Source organism: Rhinopithecus bieti, unplaced genomic scaffold (genome assembly GCF_001698545.2).
Source record: "Rhinopithecus bieti isolate Rb0 unplaced genomic scaffold, ASM169854v2 scaffold_1673, whole genome shotgun sequence".
Taxonomy (NCBI): domain Eukaryota; kingdom Metazoa; phylum Chordata; class Mammalia; order Primates; family Cercopithecidae; genus Rhinopithecus; species Rhinopithecus bieti.
The window spans coordinates 4,380,894-4,401,940 of record NW_016804690.1 but is presented as its reverse complement, the minus strand read 5'-3'; the positions used below and the strand labels follow the sequence as shown (position 1 = coordinate 4,401,940).

The 21,047-nt window shown below is 40.3% G+C and overlaps 1 protein-coding gene and 1 pseudogene across 1 annotated transcript in view; both read right to left on the bottom strand.

The window, feature by feature from the left end:
• RAB3GAP2 (RAB3 GTPase activating non-catalytic protein subunit 2) overlaps nt 1-14,064 on the bottom strand; it is a 119,781-nt gene extending 105,717 nt beyond the window's left edge. The window contains exon 1 of the mRNA XM_017870008.1: nt 13,764-14,064. Within this exon, the coding sequence (XP_017725497.1) occupies nt 13,764-13,878 (115 nt within the window). The 5' untranslated portion in view covers nt 13,879-14,064. The remainder of the gene's footprint in view (nt 1-13,763) is intronic.
• On the bottom strand, nt 8,376-9,450 carry LOC108528276 (aurora kinase A pseudogene; annotated as a pseudogene).
• Nucleotides 14,065-21,047: the final 6,983 nt, after the last annotated feature.

Here is a 21,047-nt window from a genome sequence, read left to right as displayed (position 1 = left end):
AATAAGAGCTATTTATGACAAACCCACAGCCAATATCATACTGAATGGGCAAAAGCTGGAAGCATTTCCCTTGAAAACCAGCACAAGACAAGGATGCCCTCTCTCACCACTCTTATTCAACATAGTATTGGAAGTTCTGGCTAGGGCAATCAGGCAAGATAAAGAAATAAAGGTTCTCAAATAGGAAGAGAGGGAGTCAAATTATTTCTGTCTGTAGAGGATATGATCCTATATCTAGAAAACCCCATCGTCTCAGCCCAAAAGCTTCTTAAGCTGATAAGCAACTTCAGCAAAGTCTCAGGATACAAACTCAATGTGCAAAACTCACAAGCATTCCTATACACCAATGACAGACAGGCAGAGAGCCAAATTATGAATGAACTCCCATTCATGACTGCTACAAAAAGAATAAAATACCTAGGAACACAGCTAACAAGGGAAGTGAAGGACCTCTTCAAAGAGAACTACAAACCACTGCTCAAAATCAGAGAGGACATAAATAAATGGGAAAACATTCCATGCTCATGGATAGGAAGAATCAATATCGTGAAAATGGTCATACTGCCCAAAGTAATTTATAGATTCAATGCTATTCCCATTAAACTACCATTGACATTCTTCACAGAATTAGAAAAAAAAAAACTATTTTAAAATTCATATGGAACCAAAAAAGAGCCTGCATTGCCAAGACAATCCTAAGCAAAAAGAACAAAGCTGGAGGCATCATGTTACCTGACTTCAAACTATACTACAAGGCTACAGTAACCAAAACAGCATGGTACCAGTATAAGAACAGACACATACACCAATGGAACAGAACAGAGAACTCAGAAATAAGGCCCTTACCTACAATCCTGTGATCTTTGACAAATTTGACAAAAACAAGTAATGGGGGAAGGACTCCCTATTTAATAAATGGTGGTGGGAGTACTGGCTAGCCATATGCAGAAAATTGAAACTGGACCCCTTCCTTACAACATATACAAAATTTAACTCAAGATGGATTAAATACTTCAAGATAAAACCCAAAACTTAGAAGAAAATCTAGCAATACCATTCAGGACATAGGCATAGGCAAAGATTTCATGATGAAAATGCCAAAAGTAATTACAACAAAAGCAAAAATTGACAAATGGGATCTAATTAAACTAAAGAGCTTCTGCACAGCAAAAGAAACTATCATCAGAGTGAACTGATAACCTACAGGAGAAAATTTTTTCTATCTATCCATCTGACAAAAGTCTAATATCCAGAGTCTACAAGGAACTTAAACAAATTTACAAGAAAAAAACAAGCAACCACATTATAAACTGGGCAAAGGACATGAACAGGCACTTCTCAAAAGAAGACATACATGCGGCCAAAAACCATATTGAAAAAAAGCTCAATATCACTAATCATTGCAGAAATGCAAATCAAAACCACATTGAGATATCCTCTTGTGCCAGTTAGAATGACTATTGTTAAAAAGTCAAAAAACAACAGATGCTGGTGAGGTTGCAGAGAAAAAGGAATGCTTTTACACTGTTGGTGGGAGTGTAAATTAGTTCAACCATTGTGGAAGACAGTGTGGTGATTCCTCAAAGACATAGAGGCAGAAATACCTTTTGGTCCAGCAATCCCATTACTGGATATATACCCAAAGGAATATAAATCTTTTATAAAGATACGTGCCCACATATGTTCACTGCAGCACATTCACAATAGTAAAGACATAGAATCAACTTAAATGCCCATCAATGATAGACTGGGTAAAGAAAAATGTGGTACATATACACCCTGGAATACTATGCATCCATAAAAAGGAACAAGATTATGTCCTTTGCAGGGACATGGATGGAGTTGGAGGTCATTGTCCTCAGCAAACTAATGCGGGAACAGAAAAACAGACACCACATGTTCTCACTTATAAGTAGGAGCTGAATGATGAGAACACACGGACACATGGGGGAGAACAAAGAACAAAACACACTGGGGCCTATTGGAATGCAGTGGGGAGAGAGAACATTAGGAAGAATAGCTAATGGATGCTAGGCTTAATACCTGGGTGATGGGGTGATCTGTGCAGCAAACCACCATGGCACACAGTTACATATATAACAAACCTTCCTATCCTTCACATACATCCCTGAACTTAAAAGTTGAAGAAGAAGAAAGTCTCACTAAGGCAATACTTCCAAGAGAGCTTTCTGTAATAATGGAAGTATTCTATATCTGTGCTGCTCAATATGGTAGCCACTAGCAACATGTGGCTTGAGCACTTCAAATGTAGCCACTGTGACTGAGGGAATGAATTTTTTTAAAACGTATATGTAAATAGCCATATGTGGCCAGTGGCTACCATGTTAGATAGCACAGTACTGAGGTTTTAACATCTGAAAGGTAGAGTATAAGTAGTCAGGTGGTGGCTTTTATGTCTGATTTCACAGACCTTAAAAAAAGTGGGGGGCAATGTGATAATAAGTAACGTCTACTCTCTTGACCTGATGAGATTCTGTCTTCTGGGGAACTTATATGTGAGACTTAGACTCACTCTGTACAAAGAAAAGCAATCTATGTTCAAAGGACCATTTCTGGTCTCCTTTTTAAAGGCAAGATATGGTCACAGCAGATACCTAGGAGTTTCAAGAATTCTTCTCTATGAGGAAGGTTCAACAACTTACTCTTCATTCAAGGTCTCAATAGTCCCAAATTGTATTAAGCATAGTACTCATTCAAAACTACTTGTCATACTTCCAGGATTGTCACTGTGTGTACTCTAAAATAACCTCTTAGGAAAACCATGCTAAGAAAAAGATAATCTCCTCCTTTGGAATACTGCAATAGCCTCCTAACTGGTCACTCTACTTCCACTTTACCCATCACTCCCATCCATTCTTCTCTTTGCTGACAAAGAAATGTCTCTAAAATATTTGTCTGGCTATCCTATTTCTCAGCTCAAATTCTAATAGTCTCAAACTCCATTGCCATTGCTATTACCTTAGTTCTGCCTTTATGGGCTCTAACTTGGACTTCTACAACTATCTGTCTAATGGTCACCTGCCTCTAGCTTTGAACTGCCCAATCTATTCTCTTCACAGCTACCAAATACATCTGTTTAAAACTCAAATCTTAAAATACTTTTGCTATACTTTTACTTAAAACCATCAATGACTACCCTCTGCCCATAGTAGAGATTCTTAGTATGCTGTAAATGGGTTACAGGTGAGCCAAGATATTGATACTTTTAGCAGTAAAAGCAGTCAGGTAGGGCCTGGAGCTATTGGAGCTATGTCACTTTCCATCATAAGCAGCTTTGTCACATTTTAAAATAATCTATTATCAATCTAATTGACTGACATTTTGTATTTTAGTTAAAAAAAACACACACACACACACACAGGCCAGGCACAGTGGCTCACGCCTGTAGTCCCAGCATTTTGGGAGGCCAAGGCAAGCAGATCACAAGGTCAGGAGATCGAGACCATCCTGGCTAAAATGGTGAAACCCTATCTCTACTAAAAGTACAAAAAAAAATTAGCCAGGCATGGTGGCAGGCACCTGTAGTCCCAGCTACTCCGGAGGCTGAGGGAGGAGAATGGCGTGGACCTGGGAGGTAGAGCTTGCAGTGAGCCGAGATCACGCCACTGCACTCCAGCCTGGGCGACACAGCAAGACTCCGTCTCAAGAAAAAAAAAAAAATGTATCATCTTAACCATTTTTAAGTGGACAGTTCAGTAGTGTTAAGTGTACTCACAATGTTGTAAATAAATAAATAAATAAATAAATAAATAAAAGATCTCTAGAACTTCATCTTGCAAATCTGAAACTCTGTATCATGAAACAATTCCCATTTTCCCTTCCCTCAGCCTCTGGTAACCGCCATTTTATTTTTTGTTTCTATAAATGACTACTTTAGCTTTCTCATGTAAGTGGAATCATACAGAAGTTGTCTTTTTGTGACTGGCATATTTCACTTAGCATAATTTAACAAGGTTCATTCATGTTATAGCATGTGACATTTCCTTGATTTTAATGGCTAAACAGTATTCCATTGTGTATTATACCACATTTTGTTTATCTATTCCTCCATCGATGGGCATCTGGGTTGCTTCCAACCTCTTGGCTACTGTGAACTGTCTATGAACATGGGTGTGCAAATGGGTGTGCAAACATCTCTTCAAGACCCTGCTTTTAATTCTTTTGTATATATACCCTGAAGTGAGATTACTGGATCATATAATTTTTTAAAAAAGTTTGAGGAACTCTATTTTTTTTCCATAGTGGTTGTACCATCTTATCATCCCACCAACAGTGCACAAAAGTTTCTAATTCTCCACATCCTCACCATATCCTGTTACTTTGGTTTTTTTTTGATAGTAGCCATTTCTAATAAGTGTAACATTTCATGTTTTGGTTTGCATCACTCTGATGATTAGCAATGTTGAGCACCTTTTCATATTCTTTTTGGTCATCTGTATATCATCCTTGAAGAAATGTATACTTAAGTCCTTTGCTTATCTTAAATAGGATTCATTTTTTGTTGTTGTTGTTATTGAGCTGCAGGAATTCTTTATATATTCTAGATATTAATCCCATATCAGATACATGATTTGCAAATATTTTCTCCCATTTTGAAAGTTGCCTTTTCACCCTGTTGATTGTGTCCTTTGATGCACAAAGTTTTTAAGCTTAGTGTAGCACCATTTGTCCACTTTTGCTTCTGCTGCCTATGCTTTTGGTGTCATATCCAAAAGCATGCAAGTCCAATGTCATGAAGCTTTTCTCCTATATTTTCTTCTAGAAGTTTTAGTGTTAGGTGCTGCATTTAGGTCTTTATTTAACTTTTGCATATGGTGTGAGGATTCAATTTCATTCTTTTGCATATGGATAGCCATTTCCTCTAACATCACATGTTGAAGAAGCTGTCTTTTCCCCCAAAGAATGCTCCTCGCACACTTGCTGAAGACCATCTTGACCATATATGTGAGGGTTTACTTATCAGCTATCTATTCCATTCCATTGGTTTGCTTGTCTTTATGCCAATATCATACAGTTTGGGTTATTATAGCTTTGCAATATGCTTTGAAATCAGAAAGTGTGAATCTTCTAACTTTTTTCTTCTTTTCCAAAATTGTTTTAGCTGTTTGGGGTCCATATCTCTCTTTTTTTTTTTATGTACACTATTATGCCAACAAAAAAAAAAGAAAATAAAAGACTGGGAATCATTGAGCCTTACAGGAGAATGGCCTTCAAATTTTTTGTTCATATATGCCCCAAAACAATTTTTTAGTATGTATCCCTTGCAAAAAATATGTAATTTCAGTTATACTATAAACATGCACATTTAAAATAAAACTATCATTACTTTTTAAAACTTAGTGGATTCTAAACACTATAGGGAAATGATACCCACCAACATCTATTTAAAAAAAAAAATGCTGATCTTCTCAACAGTTTTACAAGTCCTTCATTCTCCTTGAATACTTATTTCTATTCTACTTTCTCCACAGAATGCTATTCTAATAAACATAGATTTTATTATTATCAGTATAAAACTTTCTCTGAAAAAAGGATATGAATTGAGAAAACATTTTCCTGTGATCATAAGACTCTTAAGTATTAACAATTTTCTTCTTGCTGGAGTTATTGCAATTACTATAAGTAAATAAATGAGGAAAACAACATAAATGTACCATATATCTTGATAATTAAACAAAAAGTAAAATTGGAAAACTCATAATAAAATGAATGGAGGAATTCACAGCACTTTGATTAAACGGGAGGGTTTTTTTACACCTTGAAGCAACTTACTATGATAAGATTACAAACGTGTCAGAGGTAAAGTGGGAGAAGGCGGGGTGGGACAGTAGGCACTTTCACAGGTACATGTGGAAAATGATTTACTTAAAATCATCTGTTCCCAAGCAACCTTTAAAAATTTCCGTGATCCCAGGGTACTCTTACTTCAATCTAAAGACCCTGCTACTGAATAAAATCTAAACTCCTTCACCAACCTCTTCAATTTTATTTCTTACCATATCCCACCCTACCACCACAATTTACTATTTGTAGCTTTCTGAATCCCATACTGTTTCACATCTGTTGTCTATCTTCTCTCCATCTGATGGACACCTTTAAGCTATTAATGTGAAAATATCACCTCCTATATGAAGACTTTCTGGGTTTCCTGGATAGACTAGACCAACACTCCTTCATTCTCCCCCATCGTGTGCCATATCATAGCATAACACCCCTGACAAGTGTTTCACATATGTATCTTCTTTTATTAGCTGAAAATTGCTTGAGGGACTTATTTTATTTATCTTTTAACTAATTTTGTGCTTAGAATATAGTGGATGCTCAATAAATATTAGCTGAATGAAGAAATTGAAGAACACTCAAATCTCAGTTTCCTCACCGGTAAAATTTTATCTGTATGATCCTCTTCCAATTTTAAAGAAACCAAACAACTCTATATATTTTCTTAAATTTCTATAAATGTTCTATTTTCAGATTATTTTCTCTCCTAGTATGATCTCAAACTAGAGAAAATATTTTTACTACATATAAAAAATAGAGTATTTCATATCCTTTGTGATATTCCATTATGTAAAGTGATTCTATGATTTTAGGTTATCCTAAATAAAGCACATTTTTCTCAGAGATTGCTTAAAAACATGAATTGATTATTTCAACATAATTCCCTACATGCTTTATATTCTGGTTGGTAAAAGAGGCAAGAAGGAAAGCTGTTCTACATTTTTAGTATGTCAACAAGAAATTATTTTACTATTAGGTAAATCAAGAAATCTACAATATTATAATACCCAAATTATCTCCAACTATTCTGGCTCGCCCTCTCTGTTCATGTATTTATTTATTTATTTATATGTTTGCCCAATTCAACTGTAAATTTCAGCAAGTGCTGGTCTAGTCATTGGAAATTATGTCACTGTAGGTTAAATGGGGACCCATAAAGTAGGGACCTATACTCTACCCATCCCTGCAATTTCAAAGTAATAAACCAGGGAGAGTGGCTCATGCCTATAATTCCAGCACTTTGGGAGTTCAGGTGGGAGGATCACTTAAGCCCAGGAGTTCAAGACTAGCTTGGGCAACACAGCAAGACACCATCTCAACAAAAACTGAAAAAATTATATGGGCATGGTGGTGCATACTTGTAGTCCTAGCAACACAGGAGACTGAGGTGGGAGGATCCCTTGAATGCAGGAGTTTGAGGCTGCAGTGAACTATGATCACGCCACTGCACTCTGGCCTGGGCAACAGAGTGAGGCCCTGTCTCCAAAAAACAAAAGCAAAACAAACAAAAAAGCCACAAAGCAGTAAGACCAGACTTCATGTCTTAAGTAGACAGTATTTACTGTACAAAACAATTTTTTTTTTGTTTTCTGTTTTTTGTTTTTTGTTTTGTTTTGTTTTTTTGAGACGGAGTCTCACTCTGTCGCCCAGGCTGGAGTGCGGTGGTGTGTTCTCGGCTCACTGCAAGCTCCACCTCCTGGGTTCATGCCATTCTCCTGCCTCATCCTCCCGAGTAGCTGGGACTACAGGTGCCCACCACTGTATAAAAACAATTATTAACAGTTGTCATTAATGTAAACATTGGGAAAGGGTAGGGCTCAGCATCTTTTAAAGCTATAGAGGACCGTCTTCTTTTGTAATTAAACATACAAAGTAACATAAAGTCATACCTTGATAATTCAAATATAGAAGAGATATCACTGTATCTCTAGCAGCTGTCCACATTAAAAGTAATTTTTTTTCTGTACAAATATCTTTATTTTCATACTTAAAAAGAATCACATACTCATTCCAACAGTTTTACCAGGTTTGGCCAACCCAATAAGTTACACACTCAGGTACCTGGAAGGTTATTGGACAGCTCCTTAACCGAATGAGTCAGGGCAAAGAGGTCACTTTCCCCACAGCCAGACTCTGGATTTGCCTCCTGGGAGGACACCACGCCTGGCACAATCGAACCTTGCCTCCAGATTATGAACCAGTATAAGTAACACAATTCTCGTGGCTACTTTCACTTCAGAGTGTCATGTTTATTGATGTGGAGCTTTCTGAGTAGGGAGGTTAAGGCACACCTACTCAGTAAAACAAATATTTCTTGTAGTGTTCTAGATTGAGGGCAGCAGTCAATGGTAAAATAAACCTCGGTAGCATGTTCCTCACAGGTTATACGGCAGCACTGGCTCAAGGATTTCTCCCCCTGCACGATTCCTAAGAGTGTTTTGCTAGTTGATTCTTTGTTTTGGCAATTTGATGGTTTTGATGAATTTGCTGTGATCCAGGGGTATTCAAGTACTTCTCTGAGCACTGGCCTCTGGCTGGGATTACGCTTCAACAGTCTTGAAATGAGGTCCCTGGCTCCCTCTGTTACAAAGTCAGGGAACGTGAATTCTCAACCAATGATATTCACATTGGGTTTCTTGGTATGTGTCTGCCTCAAAAGGAAACTTCCCAACTAAAAATTCATAGCAAAGAACTCCAGGGCTCCAAGAGATCCACCTTCTCATCATGCATCTGACCTTCAATCATTTCGGGGGACAGGTAGTCCAGGGTGCCACAGAGAATGGTCCTCCCGGAAGATGGAGCATGTACTGACCACCCAAAATTTGCAATTTTAAGCTATCCAGCTGATCCAAGAAGTAAGTTCTCTGGCTTAATGTCTCTATGAATAACTGTCTTTGAATGACAGTAAGACAGGGCATTTGCCAATTCTGTGATACAAGTAGCAGTTCTCTGCTCATCAAACTTTGAAAGTTTCTGAAGTTCTCTATCGACTGTTTCAAGTGATGTATATCCCAGAATTAGGTAGACTCTGGTGGCATCATGGAAATAACCATACAGTCTGATTATATCAGGATGTTGAAGGTGGGACTGTATTTCTACTTCTCTTCTGAGTTGATGCTCCACTCCTGCTTTCTCCAGCTGAGCTTTAAATAACACTTTAAGAGCCAGAATAAACTTGCTTTGTTTTTCTCTTGCCAAATAAACATTACCAAACTTTCCTTTACCCAGAGGGCCACCAATTTCAAAGTCTTTCAAAGCCCATTGCCTCTTTTTTGATTCTTCATTTTTCTGTTTTGACGCCAGTTCCTCCTCAGGATTATTTTCAGGTGCTGACAGCGGGGGCTGCTTGTTCTTTTGGGTGTTATTCAGTGGAGTACACTGGATGACAGGATGAGGTACACTGGTAGCCTGCAATTGCTTCTGCTTCTGATTCTGAACTGGCTTGTGACTGGAGACAAGCTTTTGTGCTTGCAAAGGAACACGCTGGGAAGAATTTGAAGGACACAAGACCCACTGAGCCTGGCCACTATTTGCAAGTAATGGATTCTGACAAGGAAACTGCTGAGTCACGAGAACATGTTTTGGACCTCCAACTGGAGATGTAGCCTTAACAGGCCCTGAAATGCAGTTTTCTTTAGATTGGTCCATGATGCCTGTGACCCTAGGACCTGAGTCTTCCAAGAGCTCAGCCCAATAAAAGTACTTTTAAACCAACTGATACACCTCTATAATTCACAAGTAATTGGGGTGTTTTATGTTTTTACATATCCTCTAGAGATGAGCTGGGTTAAGAAATTAAAACTATATCAGCTAAAAAAAATGTAAGATGATCTCATGATTTCTGCTTCCCAATAAACATTTATAACATTAATAAGTAAAGTGAAGAAAAGCAAAGGCAAATACCGTCAGCAGTTTAAGTCAGGTCCCATTTACCTGCTCTGCTAATTTCATTTTTTCTCTGTAAAATTTCACTGTACAAAAGTTTACATTCAAAACTCTTTATATTATGGCTTGGCCTAGCCTATCTTAAAAGTGCTCAGAACACTTACATTAGCCTATAGTTGGGCAAAATCTTCTAACACAAAGTCTATTTTATAAGGAAGTGTTGAAAATATCTCATGTAATTTCTTGAATACTGTACACTGTAGAGTACAGTCTCTCATATTTGCTGCTGCTACCCAGCATCATAAAAGAGTATCTTACCCATTATAGCACCAGCTCTGGAAAAGATCGAGGTGCAAAACTTGAAGTATGGTTTCTACAAAGTACACATTGCTTTCACATTACTGTAAAGCTAAAAAATTGGAAGCCAAACCATCATAAGTCTGAGATCATCTGTACAGGTTTTGCAAAGGGCCTCACTGGTGAAGAGGTCCATTCTGTTCATTTTCTACATGAATTGATCATAGCCACAATAATATCAACATACACAAACTCAAGAATTTGATTTAGAAGAGTAGTACATTAAACCGTATTTGTAAATCTATAGGTATAGTGCAAATTAATCTAGATGTTTGGGGTGTATTTATATCCCTAACTGCCTGTGTAAGTTGGACACGTATTCAATCTGTATGTACCTGAGTTTTAGCAACAATAATTGTGCCATACTATATTATAGCCATTAGCCACATTTGGCTACCTAAATTTAAATTAATTAAAATTAACTTGAATTTTAAAAATTCAGTTCCTCAGTTGCACTGGCCACATTTCAAAGGCTCAATAAACACATGTGCCTAGAGGTTACCATACTGGACAGTATAGATATAATGATGAAAATAAACAGGATGATATGATTGACAACAACAAGTGGGAACAAGGGGGTTGTATTGACTACTTTAGATCTGGTGGTCAGAAAAGGCTGCCCTGAGTTGACATTTGAGCTGAGACTTGAATGACAAGATGCAACTAGCATGCAAAGATCTGCAAAAAGCATCCAAGGCATAGACAACAGTGAGGGCAAAAACCTCAGCCACAAATGTGGTTGGCTGGTTTAACAACAAAAAAGAGTGTCTGAAGCATAAGAAATAAGGGGAGAGGTGTATAAGGTCCAAGAAATGGCAGGAAGCAGAGTCTCAAGGGCCTTATACACCATTTAAGAACTTTGGATTTTATGTTAAGTGCAATCAAAAACCATAGAGGGGTATAAAAAGGGCAATGTTAGACTGGGTGCGGTAGCTCATGACTGTAATCCCAGCACTTTGGGAGGCTGAGGCAGGTGGATCACAAGGTCAGGAGTTCAAGACCAGCCTGGCCAACATAGTGAAACCCCATCTCTACTAAAAATACAAATATTAGCCGGGCATGGTGGCGCATGCCTGTAGTCCCAGCTACTTGGGAGGCTGAGGCAGAATTGCTTGAACCCGGGAGGTGGAGGTTGCAGTGAGCCGAGATCATGCCACCACACTCCAGCTTGGGCAACAGAGTGAGACCTCATATCAAAAAAAAAAAAAAAAAAAAAAAAAAAAAAAAAAAGGCAATGTTGTGATCTAAATTATGTCTTAAAAGCTCACTCTACCTATTGTTGAGAATTATTATGGGAAACCAAGAGCGAAAGCAGGAAGATCTGCTAGAAGAAGTCACATATCATATCATAGCCCAGGTTGAGAAAAGATCATGGCCTGGACCAGGAGAGTGGTAGAGGGATAAAGAAAATCTGTTCCTTTTTTCTACATTCCCTATCTACAATCCTGCATCTGCTATCCTTCACAGCCAAGCTCCTTGAAATAGTATACTTCACTTTTTAACCGCTTATCCTATAAATATGCTTTCTGCCTCCACTATCCTACTGAAACTGTCCTAAGGTCCAAGTTACTTCCACCTTCCCAAAACCAATGAGCACTTTTCTATCCTTTTCTTACCTGACCCCTGCTGCATTTGCAAAGCTGCTGACCATTCTTCACCTTCATCAAGTTCTTGCCTTCCTCAGTTCCAAGAGCCTTACTCTCACCTGATTTTCCTCTTTTACTCCTTCTCAGTCTTCTTCCCAGTAACCTCTACTTGACTTTTAAACACCAGTGCTCCTCTAAGTTTACAGCTTTAGTACTCAGTGCATTTTACAACATACATAATCCTTGAGACTCAATTACACTTTTTGCTGTTAGCTCCCCAATTAACATCTCTGGTCCAGTACTCCCTATTGTTTAGACTATCTATATCTGGTGTTCAACCAGATGTCCTTACTTGGACATACTGTAAACATTTAAAATGTGAAAGGTTGAAAATCTGTATCCTTTATTCTCTTAATATATACACTTGTCCAAACCACAAGCTAAAGACTTCCTAAACTCCCCTTCACTTACTAGTTACAATGCTCATCACGAGACCTTCACAAGGTCCCGCAGATTCTAACTCCTTTATGTCTTTCTAATCTAGTCCTTCATCTTCATCCTGCTAAGGTTCTTAATTCAAGCTCACATCATTTCTTGCTTGGATTACTGGAAGAGCTTCCCAATCCATTTCTCTTCTTCCAATCTCTCCTCCACTTTGCTACCAGAGCACATTACGGGTCTTCAACAAACGTTATTGATTACATTAAGTACAAATCTGACAATGTCATTTCTCTACTTAAACTTTCAGAGAAACCCACAACTTTCACAAGGCTTCTCATGGTCTAGCTCCTTATCACTATTACTGCCTCATTGCCCCAATTCTTCCTCTCCCATCCTCCTCTCCAGCCACTCAGCTTTTCTTAGTTCTCTAAATACTATGCCATTTCAGTCCTCCCTTCCTCTGCACATGCTATTACCGCTCCTTTACTCCTCTAACTAGTACTTCAAAGGTAGGCTTAAGTATCACCACTTGAAGAAAATGCCTCATAGCTATCTCAATCACACTGAATGGAAGTTAATGATTTGTCTGTAAACCGTAAGTTCCTAGAGGCAGGGTCCACCAACCTTATTTGGTTTGTAGCACCAATGACTGGCACAGAGTATGTAATCATTCACAGATGGGTTTGATTTGATATCTTCTAAATTTGTTTTAAAGGGAGAAGAGCTTAGTGGGCCTTATATCACCATTCCGGCATAGCACAGAGTGAGGATGCTGTACTACAAAGCCAAATGTGCTTCATGTTGGAAACGCAAAAATAAAATAAAATAAAATAAAATAAAACACAAGGCACACCCTTTCAAAAGATGAAATGTAGGAAATTCTGAGAGCCTATGTAAAATCTAATAAACCAGCCTTGGAACTTTACACTACGTGGGGAAAGGCTTATTTAACACTTTGATGATAAAAATAGGTGGCAGGCTTCTCATCCCAATAAAGCAAACTAACCTTTCTTGGCTATGTCACTGTAATTTTAGTTCCTAATGTAGATTCTCGTTCACTTCCTGACAGGTTATTTTCCTTCTTTGAGAGACTCTTACCACCTTAAGAGTCACTCATTTGTCAGTCAGCCATTTGTTCTCAAAATCTGAATGGGGGAAACGCGGATGAAAGAAGGGAGAGTGTGGGGGGATGATCAACACTTTCGGAACGGGAGGTGGCAGAAGGCCACAGTCCCCGGGATGGAAGAGTGGGCGCTGGGGCAATACCAGAGTGGAGCGCTGACATGTGGCAAGGAACGGGGAGGATGCGATCACGGAGCAGGCAACATGAAACAGGGGACGACCCCAGGCTGAAGATGGGAGACGGAGAAGATACTGAGAGAGAAAGCTAGGAATGTGGGGGGAGGGGGGAGGGAGGAAGTGGTGACAGGCAGAGGCGAGAGGAAACAAGACGCAGCTTTGGGCCAGGAATCAGAGGGGCTGAGGAGAATAGCTGGGTCGAGAGGAAGACAACACAAATGGGGCTTCAGGACGAGGTGGGCAGGCGGTCATCCCGGAACAGAGGGGAGGCACGGGGAGAACTGGGGGTCCAGAGGGCAGAGTCAGGAGGCGCAGAGCGAGTAGGAGACCGGAACCCGCCGAGCAGAGGCCGCGGGTGACGGGGGAAGGAACGGCGAGGCGAGAGACACTTACTGGGGTCCCTCCGCACGGCGCCGCTGGGGATCTCCTCCCGCAGGTGAGGAAAGAGGAAGTCCCGGGCGGCCTGGAGGTCCTGGAAGTAGCAGAACTGGACAATGGAGCAGGCCATGGCTCCAGGGAACCCCACTACGGCACTCACCTTACCTCACCACGCCCTGCCCCCTCCACCCCACTGCGGCCGCCGCCGAGCCCCAATAGCTCTAGCCAAGCAGAAGGCGGAGAAACCAAACCGGAAGCTGTCACTGACACGGGTCCGCTGTCTCGGAGTACTGCGCAGGCGCAGGCTGGCCCGGGCGCCTAGGGAGGGCTGGCCTGGGTCACGTGATGAGGACGCCGCTGCTGCAGGTGGAGCCAAAGTCTACGTGGAGGCTTGGGACAGATTCTCAGTCCCAGTTCTGCGTCTACACCAAGGAATGAACCCTTTCATTCATTCTGGCTTTTAGCCAGAGGTGTTCTAATTGGACTTGTCCGCGCAGGCCTTTGACTCATTCAACCAATCTTATTGATGCCCTAATATTGGCACGATCTTGATGTTTCACAGAAAATAATTCGTTTTAAACTAGTGGCAGGCCAGTGGGGGACTGTATCCTGCAAGAGTCGGATTTTGAAAAGATTAATTGCTCTTCCGGAGATTAGCCCCGTCAAGGCTGGCTTTAGCTCCTGCTATAAATTTCCATAGTACTATGCAAGCCCAGTATAGTACTTGTTAAAGTGTATTATACTCTTATGTTTTCATTATTCATCTGGTTTTTCATTCATGCATTCATCCATCCATTCAATAAATATTTGTTAGTCTTTTAAATGCCAGCCACGCAGGGTGCTGAGCATTAGAGAACAAAAGAGAAGAAATACCTTTTCCCAGAAAGTAAGAGTTCTAGTGACTGATACAGAGAGTAAGCAATTAATTACAGTAGTTCCCTTTAATCCAAGGGGATATGTTCTAAGACCCCCAGTGGATGACTGAAACCATGGATAGTACTGAAACCTATGTATGTGTGTTATGTTTTTACCTGTACATACATATGATAAAGTTTAATTTACAAATTAGGCACAGTGAATTATTAACAATAACTAATAATTAAAATGAATAATTATGTGGCAAATGAACCCATGGATAAAAGGGGGGACTACTGTACTCAACTATTTAACTGAAATTGTGGTCATGCTAGTAAGTGCTTCATAAATATTTGCTGAAGAAATAAATGGAATGTGTACATAAAGTAAATGGAATAACCTGTTTCTTTTACAAAGCACTGTTTTTGAAAGTACTTTACATTGTCCATTTGGAAAGTCACAAATGCCATCTAAAAATAGGGTGTCTTGTCTCATTTTTTAAATGAAGAAATTGAGTCGTCTCTGAGCAGACTTTATTTTTCCAAAAAGTGAAAACAAAAAAGTATATTTTAATGTGAGCACAAAGACCTGTAGGCACTTACACATTCCCCAAAGGAAACTTAAAGAGGCCATCCACTTTGTATGAGAAAATGGTGCAAGAATAAATGGAAGGCAAGTGGATGGGATCCAGAGCATTCATTTCTGTCTGGCCTGTGGACATACACACTTAGTCCTAATAATATAACAACTATAATTTAGTGCCTAGGTTCCTACTCCATTATTTCCTACTTCTAGAGTAGGATGCTTTTCACAAAATAGGACAGGCAATTTCTATGTTATCAGGTTAACAGGAATCAGTTCTTCACCTATAAAAAGCAGTTGAATCAGACATGCTGTAAGGTCCCTTTAAGCATCAGGGACCTATACTTCTGTAATCAAAGCTTTCAGAAAAGGCACACTACTGGTGATCCCTTCTTCCATCTGAAGAAATGCAATGTTTCCTCAGATCATCACAAACTAGAATAATCCAGCCCTGATATGATTATTCCCTAAAGTCCAGCACCAATCCCAAATAAACTAAAATTTAAATTTAGATTCTTAGTGTTACTGGATAAATAACGAACACATGACTCTTTCTGGAAGGAGACTGTCATTCCTTGAAAACCATTCAAGTTCCTATTCAGGTAAATGCATTTTATGGAAGTAAACGCCGTTGGCTGATTCTGCTGGCCTTTGTTCTGCCCTGAGGCATTCATATGTCTCCTGTGGTGGTCATTGAATTTCATTACTGTGTTGGCTCAGTTTTAATGGTGAAGTCCCTGACTTCCTTCCAAGTACTGTTGAAAAGGTTCATTCATGGATGTTTTTAAGGACTTTAGATACCCTTCACAGAAATTACAACACATTCATGAACTGAACTCTTCCCCCAGGAAGTTGTAATGCTGCAGGGGCGATGCCTCTGGAGTTCTGCTACCATGGTTTCTGTAGCATGTGGGAGGATTGCATCAGACAGTGAATATCACTTATTCCACAGTCATAAGAAAGCACATTGCGAAAATGTGCAGGCCTTACATATCCCAGCATTGACAGTGTCTTTCTGAGGTCTAGGTTCAGGAGGTAGGAAAAGCACTGTGACCAAAATAACAACAGGATGAGTCCAGGTACTAATGTGAACTTCCTCCATTATCAATTAGTGTGAGTCAGAGCACTGATGACTGCTGTTAAGAGAGAGATGTGTGCTCATTTTCTCTTGCCACCACCATGTAAGAAGAGACTTTCATCTCCTGCCATGATTCCGAGGCCTCCCTAGATATGTGGAACTAGTGATACAGAGATGTGACCCAACATGTCTACCTACAGGGAAGAGGTGTGGTTTTTACTGGAATATACTGGCAAGCAAAAGTTCTCTCCTTTTGGCTTTCTCCCTGCTTTTGAAACACATTCCTTTCCAGGAATGCATGCTTTCTGAGGTAGACAAAAGAAGAGTTGTTCAAGTTAATAAAAAGGTCGAGGGGTGGCGCCAAGATGGCTAAATAGGAACAGCTCCAGTCTGCAGCAACCAGCGTGAACAACACAGAAGACAGGTGATTTCTACATTTCCAACTGAGGTACCGGGTTCATCTCACTGGGCTTACCAGACAAGTGGGTGCAGCCCATGGAACAGGGCAGGGCATCGCCTCACCTGGGAAGCCAAGGGGTCAGGCAATTCCCTTTCCTAGCAAAGGGAAGCCATGACGGACAGCACCTGGAAAATTGGGACACTCCCACCCTAATACATCGCTTTTCCAACAGGCTAAAGAAGAGTTGTTCAAGTTAATAAAAAGGTCGAGGGGTGGCGCCAAGATGGCCAAATAGGAACAGCTCCAGTCTGCAGCTCCCAGTGTTAACAGCGCAGAAGACGGGTGATTTCTACATTTCCAACTGAGGTACCCGGTTCATCTCACTGGGGCTTGCCAGACAAGTGGGTGCAGCCCATGGAGCAGAGCAGGACATCGCCCCACCCGCCTAATCGGGGAATTCCCTTTCCTAGCAAAGGGAAGCCATGACAGCACCTGAAAAATCGGAACACTCCCACACTAATACATCACTCTTCCAATGACCTTGGTGTGCAAAAGGCACACCAAGAGATTATATCCCGTGCCTGGTTTGGAGGGTACCACGCCCATGGAGCCTCGCTCACTGCTAGCACAGCAGTCTGAGATCGAACAGCGAGGCTGGGGAAGGGGCATCCACCATTGCTGAGGCTTGAGTAGGTAAACAAAGCAGCTGGGAAGCTGGGACTGGGTGGAGCCCACCTCAGCTCAAGGAGGCCTGCCTGCCTCTGTAGACTCCACCTCTAGGGGCAGGGCACAGCTGAACAAAAGGCAGCAGAAACTTCTGCAGATTTAAACGTCCCTGTCTGACAGCTTTGAAGAGAGTAGTGGTTCTCCCAGCATGAAGTGTGAGATCTGAGAATGGACAGACTGCCTCCTTAAGTGAGTCCCTGACCCCCGAGTAGCCTAACTGGGAGGCATCTCCCAGTAGGGGGGTGACTGACACCTCGTAAGGCCAGGTGCCCCTCTGAGATGAAGCTTCCAGAGGAAGGAATAGGCAGCAACATTTGCTCTTCTGCAGCCTCCGCTGATGATACCCACACAGACAGGGTCTGGAGTTGACCTCCAGCAAACTCCGACAGACCTGCAGCTGAGGGTCCTGACTGTTAGAAGGAAAACTAACAAACAGAAAGGACATCCACACCAAAACCCCATCTGTACGTCAGAGACCAAAGGTAGATAAAACCACAAAGATGGGGAAAAACCAGAGCAGAAAAGCTGAAAATTCTGAAAATCAGAGTGTCCCTTTTCCTCCAAAGGAAGGAACAAAACTGGACGGAGAAGTACTTTGACAGTCGAGAGAAGAAGGCTTCAGACGATCGGTAATAACAAACTTCTCTGAGCTAAAGGAGGATGTTTGAACCCATCGCAAAGAAGTGAAAAACCTTGAAAAAAGAGTAGACAAATGGTTAACTAGAATAAACAGTGCAGAGAAGTCCTTAAATGACCTGATGGAGCTGAAAACCATGGCACAAGAAGTACATGACGCATGCACAAGCTTCAGTAGCAGATTTGATCAAATGGAAGAAAGGGTATCAGTGATTGAAGATCAAATGAATGAAATGAAGAGAGAAGACAAGTTTAGTGAGAAAAGATTAAAAAAAAAAAAAATGAACAAACCTCCAATAAGTATGGGACTATGTGAAAAGACCAAATCTGCATCTGACTTGTGTACCTGAAAGTGAAGGAGAGAATGGAACCAAGTTGGAAAACACTCTTCAGGACATTATCCAGGAGAACTTCCCCAACCTAGCAAGGCAGACCAACATTCAAATTCAGGAAATGCAGAGAATGCGACAAAGATACTCCTCGAGAAGAGCAACTCCAAGACACGTAATTGTCAGATTCACCAAAGTTGAAATGAAGGAAAAAATGTTAAGGGCAGCCAGAGAGAAAGGTTGGGTTACCCACAAAGGGAAGCCCATCAGACTAACAGTGGATCTCTTGGCAGAAACTCTACAAGGCAGGAAAGAGTGGGGGCCAATATTCAACATTCTTAAAGAAAAGAATTTTCAACCCAGAACTTCATATCCAGCCAAACTAAGCTTCACAAGTGATGGAGAAATAAAATACTTTACAGACAAACAAATGCTGAGAGATTTTGTTACCACCAGGCCTGCCCTACAAGAGCTCCTGAAGGAAGCATTAAACATGGAAAGGAACAAGCAGTACCAGCCACTGCAAAAACATGCCAAGTAAGACCATCGATACTAAGAAGAAACTGCATCAACTAATGAGCAAAATAATCAGCTAACATCATAATGACAGGATCAAATTCATACATAACAATATTAACCTTAAATGTAAATGGACTAAATGCTCCAAATAAAAGACACAAAATGGCAAATTGGATAAAGAGTCAAGACCCATCAGTGTGCTATATTCAGGAGACCCATCTCATGTGCAGAGACACACATAGGCTCAAAATAAAGGCATAAAGGAAGATCTACCAAGCAAATGGAAAACAAAAAACAGCAGGGTTTGCAATCCTAGTCTCTGATAAAGCAGACTTTAAACCAACAAAGATCAAAAGAGACAAAGCAGGTCATTACATAATGGTAAAGGGATCAATTCAACAAGAAGAACTAACTATCCTAAATATATATGCACCCAATACAGGAGCACCTGGATTCATAAAGCAAGTCCTTGGAGACCTAAAAAGAGATTTAGACTCTCACACAATAATAATGGGAGACTTTAATACCCCACTGTCAACATTAGACAGATCAACGAGACAGAAAGTTAACAAGGATATCCAGGAATTGAACTCATCTCTGCACCAAACAGACCTAATAGACATCTACAGAACTCTCCACCCCAAAACAACAGAATATACATTCTACTCAGCATCACATCACACTTATTCCAAAATTGACCACATAGTTGGAAGTAAAGCACTCCTCAGCAAATGAAAAAGAACAGAAATTATAACAAACTGTCTCTCAGACCACAGGGCAATGAAACTAGAACTCAGGAGTAAGAAACTCACCCAAAACCACTAAAGTACATGGAAACTGAATAACCTGCTCCTGAATGACTATTGCGTACATAACGAAATGAAGGTAGAAATAAAGATGTTCTTTGAAACCAATGAGAACAAAGACACAACACACCAGAATCTCTGGGACACATTTGAAGCAATGTGTAGAGGGAAATTTATAGCACTAAATGCCCACAAGAGAAAACAGGAGAGATCTAAAATTGACACCCTAACATCACAATTAAAAGAACTAGAGAAGCAAGAGCAAACACACTCAAAAGCTAGCAGAAGGCAAGAAATATCTAAGATCAGAGCAGAACTGAAGGAGATAGAGACACAAAAAACCCTTCAAAAAATCACTGAACTCAGGAGCTGGTTTTCTGAAGACATCAACAAAATTGATAGACTGCTAGCAAGACTAATAAAGAAGAAAAGAGAGAGGAATCAAATAGATGCAATAAAAATGACAAAGGGGATATCACTACCAACCTCACAGAAATACAAACTACCATTAGAGAATACTATAAACACCTCTATGCAAATAAACTAGAAAATCTAGAAGAAATTGACAGATTAGTGGACACATACACCCTCTCAAGACTAAACCAGGAAGAAGTTGAATCCCTGAATAGACCAACAACAGGTTCTGAAATTGAGGCAATAATTAATAGCCTACCAACCAAAAAGAGTCCAGGACCAGATGGATTCACAGCCGAATTCTACCAGAAGTGCAAAGAGGAGCTGGTTCCATTCCTTCTGAAACTATTCCAATCAATAGAAAAGGAGGAAATCCTCCCTAATTCATTTTATAAGGCCAACATCATCCTGATACCAAAGCCTGGCAGAGACACGACAAATAAAAAAGAGAGAATTTTAGGTCAATATCCCTGATGAACATTCATGCGAAAATCCTCAATAAAATACTGGCAAACTGAATCCAGCAGCACATCAAAAAGCTTATCCACCACGATCAAGTGGGTTTCATCCCTGGGCTGCAAGGGTCGTTCAACATACGCAAATCAATAAATATAATCCATCATATAAACAGAACCAAAGACAAAAACCACATGAGTATCTCAATAGACGCCAAAAAGGCCTTCGACAAAATTCAACAGCCCTTCATTGTAAAACCTCTCAATAAACTAGGTATTGATGGAACATATCTCAAAATAATAAGAGCTATTTATGACAAACCCACAGCCAATATCATACTGAATGGGCAAAAATTGGAAGCATTCCCTTTGAAAACTGGCACAAGACAGGGATGCCCTCTCTCACCACTCCTATTCAACATAGTGTTGGAAGTTCTGGCCAGGGCAATCAGGCAACAGAAAGAAATAAAGCGTATTCAGTTAGGAAAAGAAGAAGTCA